The following is a 19,837-nucleotide window of genomic DNA, read 5'->3' as shown; positions in this document are numbered from 1 at the left end:
GAAGGTTATTCGCAGGTCGACGGTGGGGGTGAAAGAGACTTGGGGCCGCTTCGCGGGCATCCTCAACCCAGGCCTTCACTTCTATGTCCCTTTGGTGTCGCGGGTGAGCGTCGTGCCGACGTGGACCGTCACCAAGCCCTACTCCATGGGCGTCAAGACCAGCGACAACGTGTTCTGCGACCTCTCGCTGTCGGTGGGCTATCGCGTGGCCGACGCCGAGCGCGCCTTCTACGAGATCGCCGACGCCGAGGCGCTCGTCAACGCCCAGGTCGAGGACGCCGTGCGTGGCGTGGCCCCCCGCTTTGGGCTGGACGCCCTCTTCGCGGCCAAGGACGAGATCCAGGAGCAGGTGGGCGAACGGCTCAAGGGCGCGCTGGCCCACTACGGCGTGGCCATAGACTCGGTCATGGTGACCTCCATCGACCCGGACCGCGAGGTGCGCAAGGCCATGAACGACATCAACGCCGCCGCGCGTGCGCGGATGGCGGCACTCGAAAGGGCCGAGGCCGACAAGCTGCGCGCGGTGAAGGAGGCCGAGGCCGAGGCCGAGCGCAAGCGCCTCCAGGGCGAGGGCATCGCCGCCATGCGCAAGGCCATGCTCACGGGCTACGAGGAGGGCATCACGGGCCTCGCACAGAGCCTCGGGCTGTCGCCCCACGAGGCCATGGTGGCCACCATGGTCACCCAGTACATCGACGTGCTCGAGAAGTTGGCCGCCAGCCCCAACGCCAAGACCATCCTCTACTCGGGCGACGCCGCAGGATCCGTGCGCAACCTCGGCCACCAGTTCGGCGCCCTCTTCGCCGACCAGGCCACCCCCACCACCACTACCACTGGCAACACACCCCCGGCCACTACCTCGAGCTCCACCACTCCGCTCTAGTCTCGCAGAGGCCTACCCTCATCCACCAATCAAGCAATCGCGAACAGTTTCAGTTTTATTATTATTTCAAACCCCTTGCTTGGATTCACGTTGGCGAAGGGGAAGTGGGTGGAGAACGGCGCCGCGTGCGGGGTGCGTGCGACATACGTGGCCTGGTGCGTGCGACAGACGTGGCCTACCTACTAGAACTTCTCCTTGTGCCAGACGAACTGGAGGCGAGAGCTCGAGGCGTCCTTGAGCGCCTTCTCTATGTCCGTCGCCAGCCCGTCGGGTCCACAGTAGAACACGCCCACCCCTGGTGGCCAAAGTGCACACACAAATGGCACATCAGCAACCTCGCGACCACCGTGGCTGACGGTGTAAAATAAAATAAAATAAAATAAACAAAATAAATGGTAGTAACGGGAGAGGGCGGGTACTTCTGATCTGGCGGTCCCTGAAGACGACCTTGAAGGACTTGAAGATGTCGCTCCAGTCCGGGTGGCCCCAGTATGTCCGCGACGGGAGACCCGTGATGGCGTCCACGCACTGGGTCTCGTAGAACAGCGACAGGATGTGCCACAGCGCGAATCCTCGGATGTCCGTGTGCTGTTGTGTGCGTGTCGTGTCGTGTCATGTCGCGTGTTGCGTTGCGTTGTCACCTATAAGTTTCGTTGCATAGCAACCATGAAAATGAATGTGTCACGAGCAGTACCGCGAGGGCGCCGGTGAGGTAGGTCCTGATCTTGATGATGCCCGACGCCTCGTCCATGTCCATCAGCTCTGATTACACCACCAGGCAATAATGATGAGTATCCAGCGGTGTGTGCGTGTGTGCGTGCGTGCGGTGTGTGTCGTGGTACCGGTGAGGAGATCGCTGAACCAGGAGAAGCTCTCCTGGTCGTTGACCATCCAGAAAAAGTAGGCGCGCTTGACATCGAAGCCGAAGGCCTTGCGGTCCCACTTGTACTTGATGTCCTTGAGGATGCTGATGAACGGCGTCACGCCGATACCGGCTCCGATCATAATGATCCGGTCGTAGTGGTAGAAGTCCTCGCTCGGCGCTCCCTACATTTACCCACCCACCCACACATACAGTCAGTTAACCTCACATGCGTGTCGTGTCGTGTCGTGTCGTTGGTCGTGTCGTGTCGTGTCGTGTCGTGTCGTGTCGTGTGTCGCGCGCCATACGTAGGGGCCGTCGACGTGGACGGGAAGGAAGTCGTGGGGGATGGACTGGTCCTCAAAGCGCTGGAGCGCGGAGAGCTCAAAGTTGAGTTTGTTGTACACCTTGGTCGTCCAGTCTCCAACCGCCTACACACACACACACACACAACACGACGGCGTCAGTCCATGATGTCCTGAAAATGCAAAAGGCGATCAGTTGCGAGAGATCTCGGGCGTGGTTCAAATGGTCGTACGCGAATGTGGAAGCTGATCGTGTGCTCCTCTGAATGCGGAACGCGAGCCAATAGAAATTGTTTGCAATGATCAGCAATTGATTGTGTGTCGACACATTTGATCAAGCATTAAGGTGGCGAGGTGGGTGTACCGGGAGAGCTGGTGAGGGTGAAGGGGTGGTACTGGAAGTTGGAGATGGACGGGATGCGGATGAACGCGTACTGGCCGGCGCGGTAGTCGAACTCGCGCGGCCGACGCAGCACCAGGTTGAGCACCTTGGTCGGCCAGATCTGCGCATTCACGACCCGCGTGTCTCTCCTCGCCCTGCCCAGGTGATGACGATGAGCACCACCTTAAGAAGAAGAAGAGGAACACACGCGACGGGAGTGGCGAGGCGGTACCGGACGGCGCGGCTGATGCGCTCGAAGCCGTAGAGAATGCAAGGAATGATGACAAAGCACCAGGCCATGGGGAAGTCGCCGAGCACCATCTGCATGCCGTGACCCGCGAACAGGACGTAGTACACCACGAACAGGTGGTGCGTGTACCAGAACACCTCGAACTTCTTTTGCCGAATCTGTGTTGCGTGTCGTGTTGCGTTGATGAGCAGCAATAACGCATAATGCATATTAAGAATAATAAGAATAATAAGAATAAGATAAAAATAATATAATGTAGGGAAAGCCATGGTACCTTGTAGAAGGCGGTGATGAAGATGAGGCAGAGGACAAGCCACAAAGCGATGCCGGTGAGAACGGGGACGGACTGAAGGAGCTTGCCAACGGGCGGCACTTCCTTGAAGTCGAACCACCGATACTGCACGCCCAGTGGTCGAGAGTTAGGGATGAGAACCCGCACGAGCGCGTGCGTGCGTGTGCGTACTTGGCCGCGGGCGTTGTTGAGCTCCTCGGCACTCGACGCATGCGAGATTTGGTACACGTTGAAGCCGTGCCCCACCCTGCCACACAGCGAAGCGCCGCGGTGGTCAGCACAACGAAAGAGCGAAAAGTGTGAACAAAGAAGAAAGGAAGGACGCGTACGTGTGGGCGATGGCGGAGATGAAGATGACGCAGGCGATGATCTTGTGGAATTCTATGTTGTTATCGTACGGGAACGTTCGGATGCAGTAAACCAGAACGCAGCCTATTTATTTTTATTATAGAAAAGGTGTCAGATCAGTTGTGGCAGCGTACATGTATATAAGCAGTTTCGTCATTGGGCACACGTACCAGGTGATGACGTTTCGACACACGGTCATGAGCAGCAGGAACGAGTTCCACTCCATCACCAACGCCTGACCGAGGGTCGACCAATCAGAGCGTGCGCCAAAATATAAAAAATAAAATAAAAATAAAAATAACGTGCTGTGTGGTGTGTGCGTGTGTTGCGTACGGTGGACCGAGAGACGCAGATGCTGTAGCCAAGCAGCTTGTACTGCGGGGCGTAGAACCGTTGATCTGCGCGCGTGCAGATTGCATGGATGAGAAGCGGTAGTGCAGCTTGGGTGGAGGGTGGAGAGTGTGTACAGAGGAAGTAGAAGGCGAGGAGGAAGAAGTTGAGGCCAAAGTAGACGCTGAGCCAGAACATCTGCCGCTTGTAGCGGGACATATTTTGTAACTTCTTCGTAAACCAACGACACTGTGACCAACACATAACAAACAAACAAACAAACAAACAAACATTTAATTAGTTTGCTCATGATTCGCTTCGCTCGAGAGAAAATGGAGAGAAGATGAAGAGAAGAGATCTGCGTACAGAGTGTTGCTTGCGGAGTCCCTCCTGCTTCACGAGGATGTCGTAGGCGTTCTGGTCCCAGTGCACACTCGGCTGAAGATCGGCGTTGAGAGCGTTCTCCTCGCCCTCGTCGCTCACCAGCTCGCCCTTCAGCAGCGCGCCGCCCGCTGCACGTGCGAACAACACAGCGTCAGTCGCCACAATCACGAGTGCAGCGCCATGTGTGCGTGTGCGATCATACCAACGGTGAGATTTTTGTTGCGCTCCTCGACAATGAACGTCGAATCGTGGCCCTGGAGAGCGCCAATGGCATCCAGATAGCTCGGCGCAGCGCCCATCGACGAGGTGAGCACCCCACGCCAATGCTCTGTGGGAGGGAGGAGAGATAGAAGCCGGGGAAATGGTGAGCCGGCGTCCCATAACAAATTGGCGGCGGGTGAGGAATGTTGCGAGGAATGCGCATACCGGACATGGCCTTCCACCGCTTCTCCAGGTGGTCCTCGAAGGGCGCGATGGACTTGGCGTATCCCTCGCTGTCCTCCGCATCGCCGTCGTTGATGCTGAGCTCGCGTCCGCCGGCCTCGCCCTCCGACACCTGCTTGCCCTTCTTCTTCGCCGCCTGCACCCGGCAAAAGAAAGAAGGCGAAGAAAAGCGAAAGCGAAAGCGTCAACACTCCTGAGGTAAAACGGCGAAGCGAGTGGTGTTCGGAGTTACCTTGGGCGAGCGGGCTTCGGCTTCGCCCTCGGGCTCGAGCTCGTCGTCGGAGTGAGCAAACCGGACGGCCTTCTTGCCGCCGCGCGAGGGTCCCGTGGACTGGTCCACAAAGTCGTCCAGCTCGTCGTCGCCGACGCGCATCGACACCTTGAGCGCACGTGGAGGTGCCACGCGCACCTTGGTCAGCACGGCCTCCTCGGCCTCCTCCCCGTCGAAATCCTGGCTGTTCCCCTGAATCAGCCGCAACGTCTTCTCTCGGTTCAGCTCCCTCGCGCTCACGTCCTTCTGACTCGCCAGGAACACCTGCCGCAATAATAATAATAATATAAATCATAAATGTTAGCCAACATATTCAACACTTTAATATACATATATATATACACACACACAAAACGAAACATTAAAAATGCAATGACGTACGTTAAAGTCGGTCTCCTTGGTCCAGTAGGCGTTGGACTTGGTGAGGAGGGCGACGCTGGTGGTCTTGTGGGCGGGCTGGGCGAAGGAGGAGCCCTCGTGCTGGATCTCGATCAGCCGGCGGAACTCCTTCCAGTAGAGGAACTCCTCCTCCTCGCCGGTGGGCGTCCTGGTGGTGCGCTTGCGCGTGCGCGGGCGCGACCGCGAGGAGGTGACGATGGCCACCACCTCGTCGACCACCTTCTCCGGCGGCACCTTGAGCTTGAGCCGGTTCTCCTCGAGGCCCTCCCGCATCAGGTCCAGCACCTCCGATCGCAGCAGCTTGCCATCGTCCAGCTTGTTGTACAACCGGAACATAACTACGCACGCACACCCCGAGTGAGTTTTGTGCAGAAATAAAAACTTAGAAATTATAAATTAAATAACACGAGATAAATCGCCTACTTTCCTCGAACACCATGGAAATTCATTCTTAGAATTATGTTTGCGGGGGCCACGTACAGCGGAGCTTGCGTTCGACGGTGGTGAGGGGGCAGAGGAGCGGGCACGTCTGGACGAACTCCAGCAGGGAGATTCGGCCCTCGTCGTGCACATCGAACAGCTGGAACAGTCGTGCACACAGGCCACCTCCTTTCTACATTTTTATGTCCGAGTTAATAAATACGAACAGAAAAATAAATAAATCCATGCATAAAGGGACATAATAATTATCTTTGTATTAATATAATAATAAAATAAACGGTGCCACGGAACGAAACTGAGCGCAAAGAAGACGTGGAGAACATGAATTAAATAAAAGGGGGTGTGGTGTACCTTCAAGTTGAGCAGCTCGGCGAGTTCGTCGCGGGTGACGGAGACGCCTGCGGCCCTCTCGACCCACTCGTCGCCCAGGCCCAGCTTACAACTGCCGCTGCCACCGGTAAGGGAGCGGTAGCCGGTCGACGTCTTCCTGCTGCCTCCGCCGCCACCTCCGCCGCGACTGCCTCCGCGGCCGCCCTTGGCCTTGGCCGCTGGCGACACGGCGTTGAGGTAGCGGTCGACCAGGCGTTCGCGAAAGTCGTCGACCGGTGGCGTCGCAACGCCGCCCTCGAGGTCGATGAGAGGAGCCAGCAGGCCCTCCATCGTGGGCTCCCTACGCGCACGCGCTTTCATCTGCAGATGAGATGAATTCTATGTGAGATTTATTTCCGACGGCCGTCGCAAGATTAGGAAGATGGTGACTTGGGGTTGTTGAGGTGTCTATGCGGCTTGGAGTGGTACCCTTCGTAAGTTGTGACCTTGCCAAGCCTTTCTTTTGCAGAGAAAAGAAAAGGGTGACGAGGACGACCTCTGCAGCTGGCCAAGAGTTCGCGAGGAGAAGACGAAGGAGGATCACTCCGGAGACGTGAACTGAAGACGGAGGCAAATTTGCCTCGCCCACTTACGGGCGATTGGGTCTTCCGGCTCCTGCCGGTTGGCTGGAACCTTCTAACTCCAGCTTCCAACCGAAAGCTCCCCCACAACACGCTGACTGCCCACAACCAATCATCACCACCTACCTTGCAGATCGTGCTGTACGCACGCCAGTTGCCAAAACTGCACACGCAGTACGCATTGCTATGTTTAAAAAATTGTTCTGTCCCCCCTAGGGGGGCAACTTTGGCGAAACTTGTCTTTTGTCTCTTCATTCTTTGTGTGGCTGTAACCAAGGGTTGTTGGTCGGAAAGGGTGGGGGTGTTGCGGAGGGAAGAGGTGCCATCAGGGTGCCTCGCCTTCCTTTCGCTTTCGCTTGGCGGCGGTGCTCTTCTTCTTCTCTTCCTTTTCGGTGAGCTCGTTCGTCTTCCTGATGAGCGCTAATCGCTTCTTGTGGATCTCGGACAGCCCCTGTCGCTTGCCCCGCATGTCCAAACTCTCCAGATGGTGCGAATACCTGCGAACACCAGATCGCAAGAAGAAGAGGAGTTGCAAGCAAGAAGAAGAAAAAGTGAGAAGCTGAACAATGAGGAAGACGAAGACGAAGTAGAGAGTGGAGGAAACTGTACCCGGGCAAACGCATGTCCCAGGCGCGTTCCATGTGGAGGGCGACGTCACGCACTTCCAGCACGTCCGAGCCACGATGCTTGGCCAGCACGCTGCCCGCCGAGATGAGATTCTCCAAAAAGTCATCCGCCAGCTCCAACAACACCTGGCGAACACACACACACACACACACAACACACACACGGCATGCACGTGTGTGAGCACTCAGCTACTCAGTGCACCATGCATGCCCGCTGGAGCTCCAGGACGCAAAATATACCTCTTCCACCTCGGGCTCCATGCGGTGCGACGAGGAGTGCCGCAGCAGCTCGCTCATCTTGTGTTTGCTGATCAGCTCGGTCGGTTCCGGCGCGGTGGGGGCGGTGGGCGATGGTGCCGAGGCGGCGGACGCAGTCCCTTGGCCCTGCAGGGTGGCCATGAACTGCTGCAGCCCCGTGGGCTGGGGAGGAACGGCGCCCGAAGCCCTGTACGTGCCGGCTCCGCCCGCGGGAGGCGTGGGCGTCGGGGTGTGCGGTTGGCTGTAGGGGGCAGGAGTGGTGCCGCTACTCGAGATGGAGGCGGTAGCAGATGGCGTCAGATGAGAAGCCGTGGTGGAAGCATAGGGCGGAGGTGTAGGTGTAGAAGGTGTCACACCCGATGACGATGAGGTGGAGGTGAGCGAAGATGAAGCGCCAGATGAGATCTGAGGAGCAGATGAAGAGGAGCCGGCCTGGTGCAATTGCATGAGGGCGGCCGGCAGCGACATCGGGGAGGCGAATGTAGATGACGAAGATGTAGCAGAAGTAGCAGACATTTGCGAAGGGGTGGTGGAAGAAGAGGATAGAGAGGTAGCGGTGGGAAGCGATGAATGGTTCATTGGGGTAGAGGGGGCAGATGCAGATGGAAGACCACTGCCGACTCCCGCTGACGATTGGGATGGAGGGGGGTATGAATTCGGCGGTCGCAGGCCTTGCGGAGCAGTGGAGGGGGCTCCAGCGCCTGTATGTTGTTGCATTTCTGTCTGCCACGAATGCCGATTTGATAAATTCTGTTATTTTGGTCTAATTATGTATTGTTCAATCATGGTGGTCGGTTCGAGTCCGGTCCCAGGTTGAAAGAAAAAGAACACGAGGCGAAGCGCCATAACGGCCTAGTTGAACCACGTGGAAGAGATCTCATTGTACTACCAACCTCAGCCTCCTTAGCAGCCTCTCGTAAGATTTTGAGCGACTCAGACTCCCCAGTCCACCGCTTTCAATGCAAGGCAAGAGACGCCAGTTTGCGTGAATTGGTTGTTTTTTTGTGGGGGGCTCATCTTTGGCTGTTCTTTCATGCTGATTCCTATCTTTCCTGAACAGTGGGACTTGAAGAAAGAGAGCTGTTGCCGTTTCTGCTGCAGGCGCGAGGTGTTGATGAAAGGCGCCGCGACGATCCAGCCTTCTACACCAAACAGCGCCCACCCACTGCTGCTCCTGGTATGCTCCTCCTCTCTTCCTCAATGGCCTACGCGTAGCGCCTTCTCCAGTTGCCCTCCTTCGCATTGCGCTTTGCGCTACGTCCTGGCCTCGCCAACACTGCGGTTCTATCTGTGGCCCCTTCAGGAGCGGCTGGCGGCCTGGCCGGCGTCGAGCATGGACCCGAGGAGTGGGCCATGACCGACTGGGCCACCTATGCCCGCGCGGTCAACCAGGCCGCTCGCGCCCTCATCGCCCTCCTTCCCTCCTCGGCTGAGGAGGAGCGCCCCTCGCTTCGCGTGGCCCTCTTCGCCAAGGCCTCCGCCGTACGATCGCTCTACTACTTCTCTTCGTGGTCGTGGTTAAGGCCTGTGCTGACGTGTACGACAGGAATACCTGGTGTTGCACATGGCGTGCCTCACCGCCGGTGTGGTGCCGGTCGCGCTGCCGGCGGCCTCTTCGGCCGACCAGCTGAGCACGATCCTCGAGCAGGCCGAGGTGCGCTACGTGTTCGTCGATGACCCGCACCAGCTGCGCAAGCTACGCGGTGAGCAGACCCTCGGCCGACTCGAGGCCATATTCTACCTCGAACGCAACGACAACGACAGCAACGTCACAGACGACGACTCGTCGAAGGGTGGGCGCAAGAAACAAATTAGCGATGGCGACGATGATGGCTACGTCGACGACGAAGAGACCAAACGAGCTCGTGAGAGCAAGATCATCAGTTGGCGCGATTTCCTGCGGCGAGGCAGCCGGGTGACGCAGGCCGCGCTCGATCAACAGATGCAACAGTTGCAAAGCGATCAGCTGGCCTCCGTCGTCTACGCCTCCACGTCCGATCACACTACGTGCGTGCACACACGCACACACGCACACGCACACGCACACACACGCACGCACACACACACACAACGATGCAGGTGCGCTGACGTGCTTGAACAAGTTCACACACACGTCAGTCTACTCATGCGCAAAGGTGGTCGCTCCTCCTGGTCTGTGCAGTGGCGGACGGCCCAGGGGCATGATGTACTCGCACAGCAACCTGCTGTGGACGGCCAGGAAATGCGCCGAGGCCATGCGGTTGGATGACGGCGACATCTCCTTCTCCTTCCTGCCCATCTCGCACATCACCGAGCAGCTCCTCTCCATCTACTGCCACGTGCTCGTCGGCCACCGAGGTACGCCCTGGCTTGAGCTTCAACACGCGACACACGCGACACACGCATCATACGTGCGGTGATCCTGATCGCGCGTGGCTACACCCCGCAGTGTTCCTGAACGGGGAAAGGAGTCGGTCGAAGCTGGTGAGCGACATACGGAGCGTGCAACCGACGCACCTCGCCGCGCCGGCCTCGTTCTGGAAGGCCCTTCATGGATGGCTCCACGAACAGCTGGCGCGCGAGGTGCGCCTGCCGCCCGCCATCCTCCGCGCCATGCCCGCCAAGAAGAACAACAAAAAGAAGATGAAGCAAGAGATCAGCGACGACGACGAAGATAAGGAAAGCGAAGACGAAGATGACGACGTCAAGCCGGGTTCGTGGAAGAGGTCTCACGACAAGGACAAGCCATGGGCGCCGACGCGGGCGGGCTCGGTCAAGATCGGGAGCCGCGGCGGAGACTCATCGCCGGAGAAGGTGAAGCTCAGCCTGAAAGCGGTGCAGACCAACCCGCTGCTGCTCAACCTGTTCCGACAGCGCATGGGCCTCGCGCGGCTGCGCGTGGGCTACTCGGGCTTCGCGCCGCTGCCGGCCAAGGTCATGGCCTGCTTCGGCAAGCTCGGCGTCACTGTCTGCGAGCTCTACGCCCACCCCTACGCCACGGGCCTCGTCGCCTGCAATCGCCCGCCACCGCTGACCGACGCCTCCACCGCTGCCACGAAGCCGGAAAAGAGCGAAAGCGAAGACAGCGATAGCGAAGAAGAAAGCGAAGACGAAGAGGCCGAGCAGACCAACAAGCCGGGCACTGTGGGTGCGGTGCTCGCCGGCGCCGAGGTCGAGCTGGACGAGGGCAGCGTGCCCCAGGGTAAGAGTCCTCCTTCTCACCGCTCAGTCCAAGTGCAGTGACTGACTGGGCGCAATTCAGACGACGAATCCAATCACGGCGAGGTCCTGGTCAAAGGCCCCAACGTCTTCATGGGCTTCCTCAACGTACGCCCCTGACAGAGACGCGACACGACACGACACGACACATCTCATCGCCTTCCGTGCGTGCGCACACAGGAGGCCGAGGCGACGGCGGCGGTGTTTGCGAGGGAGGGGTGGGTGCGCACGGGCGACGTGGGCGTGCTCGACGAGGACGAGTTCGTGAAGCTGAAAGGGCGGCGGGAGGACCTATTCCGGCTCCAGGGCGGAGAGCTCGTGTGCCCGTGGAAGGCCGAGAAGCTCCTCAAGGCCTCCCCGCTCATCGAGGACGCCCTCGTGCTGGGCGACAGCCGCGGACACGTGGCCGCCCTCCTCGTCCTCTCCTCCCTCTCGCGCGCCCTCTCCCAGCAGGACCGCATGGCCGGTACGCACACGACGACGACACACACACACACAACACACAAATCAAACGCTTACACTTTTTCGTGTGCGCACAGATCTGAAGGAGGCGGTGACCAGCGCCAACGGGAAGCTGGAGGAGGCGTTCATGATCAAGAAGATCGCCACCATCAGCCCCAGCACCAAGCTGGCCCACAACCCGCAATGCACCACCCCGCTCGGGCGGTACGAGCGTTTCCCCTCTCGGCGCATGTTGTGCGTCGCGAAGGCGGTCACTCACGCGTGCGCTCGCCCGCACACGACAGGGTGGTGCGCGGGGCATTGACGAGCTGCTTCCCGCGGGAGCTGAGCGCGCTCTACCCCGACGACGCGGGCCTCGCCGAGCTGGCCACCGCGCGCCAGGCCGTCGACCAGGCCGCGGAAGGCGCGGCGGAGGCGGCCAGGCCAAGCGCAAAGGCTGCGGGAGACTCGGCCTCGCTATCCTCCTCCGATGACGAAAGCGATGGCGAAAGCGATGGCGAAAGCGAAAGCGAAAAAGACGAAAAAGACGAAAGCAGCCAGAGTGAAAGCGAAAGCGAGAGCGAGAGCGAGTCGGAGAAGGACGAGAAACAGGAGGACGACGGCAAACAGGACAACGACGACGATGACGATGACGAGGAGGAACAAGAAGTGGAGGAACCGGAGGTCAGGAGCGGGGTGGCGGGCGAGGTCGAGGAGGAGCACGTCGTCCTGAAGCCGGCTCCGGCCACCGTCGATGATGAAAGCGAAAAAGACGACAAAGACGAGAGCGGCCAGAGCGAAAGCGAAAGCGAAAGCGAGAGCGAGTCGGAGAAGGAAGACGAGAAACAGGAGGACAACGGCGACGATGGCGAAGCGAAACAAAAAGCGGATAAACTGGAGGTCAGGAGCGGGATGGCGAGTGAGGTCGAGGAGGAGCACGTCGTCACGAAGCCGGCTCCGGCCGCCGCCGTCGGTGACGGTGACCACGAGGGCGAAGAGGCCGTGGAGCAGAAGCAGCCCGAGGCTGCCCAGGAGCAGATCAGCCACAAGCCGCCGCGAGCCGACAGATCGGAGGACCTGCCGGCGACGGATGAGTCAGTCGCCCCGAGCTCCGGTGGGGAGTGGATGAAGGGCCAGGAGGCTGCACCGGCCGGTGGCGCCCAGCGGGGCTTCATCGGCACCGCCCGCGCGCCCTCTGCTGACGTCAGCAGCGCACTGTCGAGCAAGGAGAAGGAGGCGCCGGTCCGCAGCGACGACGACGACGAGGTGCCCGAGGAGCGGAAGGAGAAGCGGGAAATGAAGGAGGCCGAGGAGGAGATCGTTGCCGGCGGCCACCGGCCGGTGCCGAAGCAGCCGCTGCGGCTGGAGGACCTGTCAGAGGGCGTCATGGTGTACCTCTTCTCCTTCCTGGCCCCCGCCGACCTCGGCCCCGTCGCCCTCGCCTGCCGCCGATTCAAATCTGTACGCGCGCCCTCTCCCGCACGCGCGTGGTCACTGTTTGTCTCACTGTCGTGTGTGCTCTGTGCGTGCTCGCGTGGGCACAGGCGCTCGATGATGAGGTCCTGTGGAAGCTGCTGCTGCAGCGCACCTACGGCACCGGCGGCCTGCTCGTCTCCCAATTCATCCCCGTCGTGCACCCAGGTGGCGCCACGTCATCCACTCTTCGCCGCTTGTTGTGTCGTGTGTGTCGTGTGTGTCGCGTGTCGTGTCATTGACTAACAGCACACACCGGCGTGTGTTTGACGCAAACCCAGGAGTGCAAGAGCCGAAGGGCGAGAGCGGCAAGAGGGAGGAGAAGGGCGGCCTGAAGGCGGTGGACTGGCGGAACACGTTCATCAACCGGGACAAGCTCTGGAAGGCCCACGCCCACGAGGACACCGTCGAGCGGCTCGCCCTCTGCGCCAAGTGGGGCGCCGTCCCGCTCCTTCGGCAGCTCCTGCTCGACGCCCGGACTCAACACGCCGCCGCCGCCGCCGCCGGCATCGGCGACGACAATGACGACGCGTGGGTGCGTGACGTCATCAACCGGAAGACGCGGCTCGGCGGCAAAACGGTGCTGCACTGGGCGTGCGAGTACGGCAACGCGGGCGTGGTGGAGCACCTGGTGACGGCCTACGGCCGGCGCGGGCTCGACCTCAACAGCCGCGCCGACATCGCGGCCGTGGGCCTGTGGCCCGTGGTGCGGGTGGCCGGTGGCGTCACCGCCGGGCGTCGCAAGGCGCCCCATGTGCCCCTCTCCCTGGCCAGCGAGAGCGGCCACCTCTCCGTCGTGCAGCTCCTCTTGGAACAAGAGGACGTAAGGTCCATCTTCCTACAGCTTCTACATCCCCATTTGACGATGATTGTCTTTATATTTTTTGAGTGTGCATGGGGTGCTCACCGCTGTGTGTCGTGGTGTGTGCGGTGAGCAGGACTAGGTGCGATGTGCAGATGACGCTGCAGTGCTTGATCGCCGCCGTGGAGAAGGAGCGGGAGGCGGTGGTCAGGTTCTTCCTGGACAGGCTGCAGCGGATCATCGACAACGGTGGCGGCAGCAGCGGAGGAGAAGGAGAAAGAGCGACGCATAATAAGGAGGAGAGCGGTGACGATGAAGAGGAAGAGGTGTTCCGGGCCAAGCTATGGGCTCTGGAGCTGGCCTGCGAGCGCGGCAACGCTCGGATCGTGGACGACATCATCGCCAGCGGCGGCATCCACCTCGGCTTCGCGCTCGGCAACGGCGATGACAAGGAAAACGACGACGACGACGACGCAACGGCGAGGAGCGGGGCCGAGCGGGGCGGGCACCACTATCACGACACGGTGGCGAGGCGCTTCCGCGGGCTGTTCCGCGCGTGCGAGAAGGGCTCGCTCAAGATCGTCACGGCCCTCCTCAACCGCGGCCTGCCTGTAAATATGCGAGAAATGCCCGCCGTCGGTGACACGGGCGCCGACGCCGACGATGCTGACGTCAGCAAGAGCAACAACGGCGGCGGCGACGACGACTGGTGGACGGCGCTGCACTACGCGGCCAAGCGGGGCGACCTGGCGCTGGTGCAGAAGCTGGTCGGGCGGGGCGCCGATCCGTCGCTGCGGGCGCGCTTCGACGGCGGGCGGGCGACGCCGCTGGACGTGGCGGTGGCGATGGACCGGGACGAGGGCGTCGTGGCCTACCTGCGCAACATCACCCCGCGCAGCTCCCTCCTGCAGCGCCCCGAGGTCGTGCTCACGGCCGCGGGCGGCTTCCTCGTCGTCGCGGTCGCCTACCTCCTCTCCCGCCTCGGCGCCTTCATCTTCTCGTGAGCCTGACCAGGCAAGGTCGGCTAATAATAATACAATATTAATTACGGTTTGTGTGATCGTCGTTGTGCACCAGTAACGACGCTTTTCTTTGCGCCAAGGTTGGTTCGACGCGTCCACTGAGACACGACTCGGCGAAGTTGATGCTCATGCCGCGGCGCGCACGCCGCCATCAGCGAAGAGAAAAAGAAAAAGAAACACAAAATGGAAGGTGGTGCGTGCAGCAGCACGAGAGCACCACCACCAGCAGCAGAGTGCTTTGTGGACGCCACGGGTGCACGCGTTGCCGGCGTGCAGCCACTGCCAGGTACCCTACTCGCACACCAGTTGGGAGGGGGTAGCATACTCATTGCAACATGGGGTGCACCTTGTCGCGTCAGACGGTGGGTATCGGTTGTTTAGCACGACTGCCCCAAGCGAAACCAAGTGGAGGGACGTGCCAAACCAGGCAGCCCGCACGCGTGATGACACTCATCCACGGTACCACCCTTGCAAGGCAAGTCACTTTCGAGAGTTTATTTATAAATCTATTAATTTTTATTATAAGGCTGGAGGTGAGAAGCGGAGCGGTCATGTTCGACGGGTTGTACGCCATGGCCATGGACGACCTGCGGCAGTGCGCCGTGGAGGACATCCGTGACGCGGCGTTCAACGCCGGCCAGCCCCTCCACGTCGACCCCGTCTACGAGACAGGTGCCCACACTGTCGTGTTTCGCAGGCTGCACCTGTTCGCTCGCGAGGGATCGCAACTCACCAGGCTTGGTCACCGGAATCGTTTCAGGCGAGAATTGGCCGTACGTGTGGACTCGCGACACGGCCTACGCGGCGCTGCTGTCCCTGGCCGCCGTCGACCCCCAGCGTACCGTCAACTCGCTCCTGTTCAAAACGGCCCGTCTCAAGCCAGCCGCCGCCGCCGACCACTCGGCTGCCGAGCTCCACATCGTGCAGGACACCGGGTACTACTGTTACTAGGGCCAGGCCGTTGGCCCTGCACTGTCTCACGATTGGCTGCGGGTTTTGGCCATCGCTTCCGATAGGACGGGCGGAAGCTATCCGGTGTCGAGCGACCGGGTGACGTGGGCACTGGGCGCGGGCGAGGCGCTCAAGTACCTCCACGGCGAAGCCAGGGAGCGCTTCGCCGCTGTGGCCCGCGCCGCCATCACCCACACCATCGAGATCGACCGCACCATCGTCTACGACGACCAAGACGGCCTCTACAGGTTTGAGATCTCACTCACCACACCGTTTGTGTGGCGTGCAGCTGACATGTGTCGTGTCGTGTCGTGGTTTGGTTGGCGGGCAAGAGGGGAGACGTCGTTCCTGGATTGGCGCGAGCAGACCTATCCGGTGTGGGTCAAGAGTGACCTGGCGCACATCGCCGGCTCCAAGGCGCTGTCCACCAACGTGGCCCACTACGCCTGCATCTCGCTGGCCGCCTCGCTGGAGCGGCAGCACCAGGACCAGGCCGCAGCCACCAAATACGAACAAGTGCCCGGACCCACTCACTACGTGCCCTCGTGTGCGCTTTCTCACCCACCGTGTGGCCTGTGGCGTGTGTGCAGTGGGCGAAGTCGCTGCGCCAGGCCATCATCGCCACGTTTTACGTGGACTTGGGCGACGGTCGGGGCATGTACGCCGCCACGAAGGGTCCGCTCACCCACCCTTCCATCCTACGCCACTACGGTACCCCCCCTCGCCTGGCCAGCCGGCAAACCATTCATACAATGAGTTGGAGCTGACGTCAGCCATGTTGAGCAGACCTGCTGGGTTCGGCGTTGGCCGTGCTGGTGATGGATGCCGGCGACGACGCCGACGAGGCCAGCCGTCGCCGAGCCGAGGCCGTGGTGGCGACCTATCCCCACGCGCCCCGGGGGCCTCCGGTGATCCACCCGCAGCATCCGGGCGTGCCGATCTATCACAACAGCGCCATCTGGCCCTTCGTCACAGGTCAGTACCACACTCGCCCTCTCAGCAGCCCAGCTCGCCATAACTCACATCGCCATCATTTCTTGCATGTTTGGGTTTGGTTTTGCGTTTGCGTTTGGGACAAGTAAGCGTTGTGGGTGCGGGCAGCGGTGCGGGTGGCAAATTGGAAGGTGGTGGATCACGGGGTGTGGTCGCTCATGCGCGCGTCGGCGCTCCACCTGTCCAACATGGAGAACCTGGAATTCCTCTCCGGCGAGACCTTTGTCGACGCCGGCCCGCTCTCGGGACCAGTCGTCAACTCCAGGTACCGCACGCACACGCACACAACCGCACACAACCGCACACGTTGATGATAAACCCTCCGCTTTACATGTGTCAGACGCCAGTTGTGGTCGGTGGCGGGCTACCTCGCCATGGTGCACGACGTGGCGTTTGGACTACAGACCCGCGATGACAGCGCCACCGGTACTTTGGATCGATGAAATAATGTGCTCGCGTTGGTGTGCGCGTGTGCGTGTGCCGTTGTTGATTATTTTGTGGGACAAAGGCGGCGCCGGCATTCGGTTCGAGCCCTTCGTAACGCGATGGCTGCGCGAGTCGCTGCTGGGCCACTCGCACGAGGTCGTGCTGGACTCCTTTGCGTACCGCGGCAAGCAGCTGCGCGTGCGAATCACCCTGCCCGGCGACCAGGTCGCCGCGCCAGCGCCACCCACCATCACCGACGCCTCGGTGGCCGTACCCGGGGAAGCGTCAGTTCTCGTGCGCGAGGGCGCCGACGGCAGCCCGGAGCTGCGGGCGACGATGACCGGCGTCGTGCGCCCCTACCGTGTGGCACGTGTCACAGTCAACGGCCGGGTGATTGCCCCGAGCGCGTGGCTCGGCGAAGCCGACTTGCTGCCGCCGCAGCACACCAACGAGTGGGAGATCGCGCTGGAGGCCGACGGGGATGACCGGCTCGAGGCCCGGGTGGTCGAGATGAACTTGCTGGGCGGCGAGCGGGAGGCCCACTACGCGCCCAGAGAGCCGACCATCTCCACCACTCCCACGGGGCCTGACGGAAGTGTGCGGCTGCGCGTGGAAAAGGCCGCAGATGACGCTGACCGTAAGTTGCACATCCCACACAAAAATAGGAAGCTGCTAACTCGTTCTTGAGTGTGTGTGTGCGTGTGTGTGTGTGTGTGTGTCGCCCGTGTCGTGTGCCAGGCGTGTTGTTCGACGTGTACCGCGACGGTGCGTTGTATGCCGAGAGAGTGGGATCGGACTGGGCGGAGGACCTCCCGCGTGACCGCGCCCACAGCTACTCGGCGCAAGCGGTACAACCAACCAAGCCACCTCTCGCCAGTGTACACGAGAACGAGGGCTGACACACACTCTTGGTTCGTGGCGGCCCAGGTGAACCCAAAGTCGGGGCTGACGTCTCGCCACTCGCGGGCCTTATGGCTCCCATCATCATCGCGAGATGACCCGCACGGCGTCGGCGACGAGCTGGTGGTGGAGGCGCGGGACATGCGCAGCAACGGCGGCATGCTCAAGATCGGCGCCAGTGGCGCGCAGCCTTCCACCACCGACAATGAAGAAGCGGCCGTGACAAGCTACTACTGCTTCTGGGGCGACCTACACCACTGGCTCACGGTACTCACGCGACCTTCTTCATTCTTCTTTCGTTTTTCGTTCTTCTTCGTTCTTTTGTCGACTCGAGCGTAACCCGTGGCCAGACGGACGACGTGCGCCCGGCGCGGAGCGGTGCCTACGCGGTGCAGGTGCTCTACAGCAACGGGGCGGGCACTCGCAGCACGGGGATCGCGTGTGCGCTCAAGTGGCTCGTGGTGGACCGCATCTCTGGGACTGACCACCACGAGGGCGAGCGCACGCAAGAGAGGCGGCGGGTGGTGGTCATGCCTCAGAACAGCGAGTACCGGTGGGACGACGTGTGGAACTGGTCGACCCCGGTCGGAGTCCACCTGCGCGAGGGCTGCCGCTACGCAATCACCCTGTGCAGCGATGATGACGACGTTGAGGGGACGCGGCTGATGAACATGAGCTACCTCGACCACTTCACGTCGTACACGAACAACGGCCGCATGCTGGGCGGAGGGGACGGCCTGGCCAACTTTGTCAACATCGCACGCATCCGCCTGCGCAGTTTTTAAGACTGGCCAAAAAAGGACCTTGTTTTCTTTTGCCGCTTTATTTTCCCCACCTCTAGAGCCTATGGTTGGCAGTATCGGCCACGACGATGTTGCCCGAAGTTGAGTCCGCCGCCACGCCCCGGGGTTTGTAGAACTGTCCCGGGAAGTTACCTACGGAGCCGAGTGTGCCGATGCGCAAGCCTGCGCGCCACACCTGGACCAGGCTGGCCCCGGAGCCGCGCCTGCTGTCGCTGGTCACGACCATGTTGCAGGCCCTGCAGTTTCCAGACACGGCAAGCCACAAAGAGTCAAGTAAGTGCTCTCCCCCCCCACACTCATGCAAGCAAATGATGCTGTACCGGCTGCCGGGGCCGAGAACGCTGACACGCCGATCGGGGCCGTGAAGGCTGCGAAGTTGAAGCTGGGTGCCGGGGCTGCAAAGCCGAAGCCGGGCTCTGCTGAAGCCAGTGGGGTGGTCCCACCGGCAGTCGAGGCTCCGAAGCTGAAGCTGGGCGCTGTCGAGGCTCCGAAGCTGAAGCTGGGCGCTGCCGAGGCTCCAAAGCTCGAGCTGGATGCAGAGTAAGAATTCAAGTCAAAGGGTGAAAGTAAGGCAGTGTTCGTACAGGCTACCAGCATCGGATGATGATTTTTTCCTCGTTTTCAGAGCCTTCACTTGCTTCTTGAGCGCCGCGATCTCACCCTGTTGCTGCCTCAGTGTAGTCTGCTGCTCCTCGATTGAGCGCGAGAGCTGCTGCATCGCGTCGCGCTGGCGCTGGAGGATGGTGCGGAGGACCACCACAACGCACTTGTCCTCGTGTTCCTGCATGGCCCCACGCACGCACGCAAACTCGCATCCGACGTCGGCAGCGCGACACGCCACCACCTTGGCGGTGCACTCGACGGTCTCGTGGTTCTCTCTGTTGACTGGCGCCACGCGACTGCCACAACCGAGATCACACGCTGCACTCATGCACGCACCCATCGAAGCCGATGAACAAAGAAGCGCGAAATGCGAAGAGAGGGATGAATGTACGAATGGGGCAGGCGGCTACGTGTTCGTGCAGTGACTTGCGCGCGCATGAACCGCCACACGAGGGGCACACGACGCGCAGGTCGTCGAGCATGTTCGTCACAAAGCGTGGCGGTACGGTGACACATGACATGGCCGTTAGCTGGCGGCATTGAGGGCACAACCGGTGCTCAGCAGACGAGGAGGAGCGTTGGAGCCAGGTGGCGAGGCACCCACGGCAAAACATCTGGCGGCATTGGGGCTCGACCACGGGGTCCACCAACGGGTCCTGGCAGATGGAGCACACCAACTCGCGGTTGTGCTCCTCATTTTCGTACACAAATCCCTACAGAACAATAAATAATCAATTAGCAAAAGGCATAAAGAGTGAGGACTGTACATGTACTCGTAGTGCTGGCGAGGTAGTGGACAA

General features: G+C 60.9%; 4 protein-coding genes and 1 pseudogene across 4 annotated transcripts; 2 read left to right on the top strand and 3 right to left on the bottom strand.

Moving 5' to 3' along the window:
* Positions 1 to 1,065: 1,065 nt before the first annotated feature.
* On the bottom strand, positions 1,066 to 6,251 carry ACA1_209810 (annotated as a pseudogene).
* Positions 6,252 to 6,866: 615 nt separating this feature from the next.
* ACA1_209800 (transcription initiation factor tfiid subunit a protein) lies at positions 6,867 to 7,893 on the bottom strand (the record flags this gene model as incomplete). Its single annotated transcript, XM_004339974.1, has 3 exons — positions 6,867 to 7,038; positions 7,151 to 7,293; positions 7,408 to 7,893. The coding sequence occupies 3 exons, from the start codon at positions 7,891 to 7,893 to the stop codon at positions 6,867 to 6,869; spliced, it is 801 nt and encodes a 266-aa protein (XP_004340022.1).
* An 885-nt stretch (positions 7,894 to 8,778) lies between these two features.
* On the top strand, positions 8,779 to 14,343 carry ACA1_209790 (AMPbinding enzyme domain containing protein; the record flags this gene model as incomplete). Its single annotated transcript, XM_004339973.1, has 11 exons — positions 8,779 to 8,907; positions 8,972 to 9,432; positions 9,587 to 9,762; positions 9,854 to 10,606; positions 10,667 to 10,731; positions 10,804 to 11,089; positions 11,163 to 11,289; positions 11,370 to 12,525; positions 12,609 to 12,705; positions 12,819 to 13,365; positions 13,476 to 14,343. 11 exons carry the CDS (start codon positions 8,779 to 8,781, stop codon positions 14,341 to 14,343), a joined length of 4,665 nt encoding a protein of 1,554 aa, XP_004340021.1.
* A 569-nt stretch (positions 14,344 to 14,912) lies between these two features.
* ACA1_209780 (glycogen debranching enzyme) lies at positions 14,913 to 18,416 on the top strand (the record flags this gene model as incomplete). The annotated part of the gene is made up of 12 exons (XM_004339972.1): positions 14,913 to 15,033; positions 15,059 to 15,296; positions 15,378 to 15,560; positions 15,645 to 15,849; positions 15,903 to 16,023; positions 16,099 to 16,287; positions 16,414 to 16,570; positions 16,646 to 16,731; positions 16,814 to 17,368; positions 17,470 to 17,579; positions 17,659 to 17,898; positions 17,982 to 18,416. 12 exons carry the CDS (start codon positions 14,913 to 14,915, stop codon positions 18,414 to 18,416), a joined length of 2,640 nt encoding a protein of 879 aa, XP_004340020.1.
* Positions 18,417 to 18,468: 52 nt separating this feature from the next.
* Positions 18,469 to 19,519, bottom strand: ACA1_209770 (uncharacterized protein; the record flags this gene model as incomplete). The annotated part of the gene is given in 5 exon segments (XM_004339971.1): positions 18,469 to 18,566; positions 18,755 to 18,963; positions 19,019 to 19,215; positions 19,234 to 19,333; positions 19,497 to 19,519. The coding sequence occupies 5 exon segments, from the start codon at positions 19,517 to 19,519 to the stop codon at positions 18,469 to 18,471; spliced, it is 627 nt and encodes a 208-aa protein (XP_004340019.1).
* Positions 19,520 to 19,837: the final 318 nt, after the last annotated feature.

Source organism: Acanthamoeba castellanii, assembly GCF_000313135.1.
Source record: "Acanthamoeba castellanii str. Neff unplaced genomic scaffold scf7180000084757, whole genome shotgun sequence".
Classification (NCBI taxonomy): Eukaryota; Discosea; order Longamoebia; family Acanthamoebidae; genus Acanthamoeba; species Acanthamoeba castellanii.
Note: the sequence above shows the minus strand (reverse complement) of the source record. Positions and strands in the feature narration are given on the sequence as shown.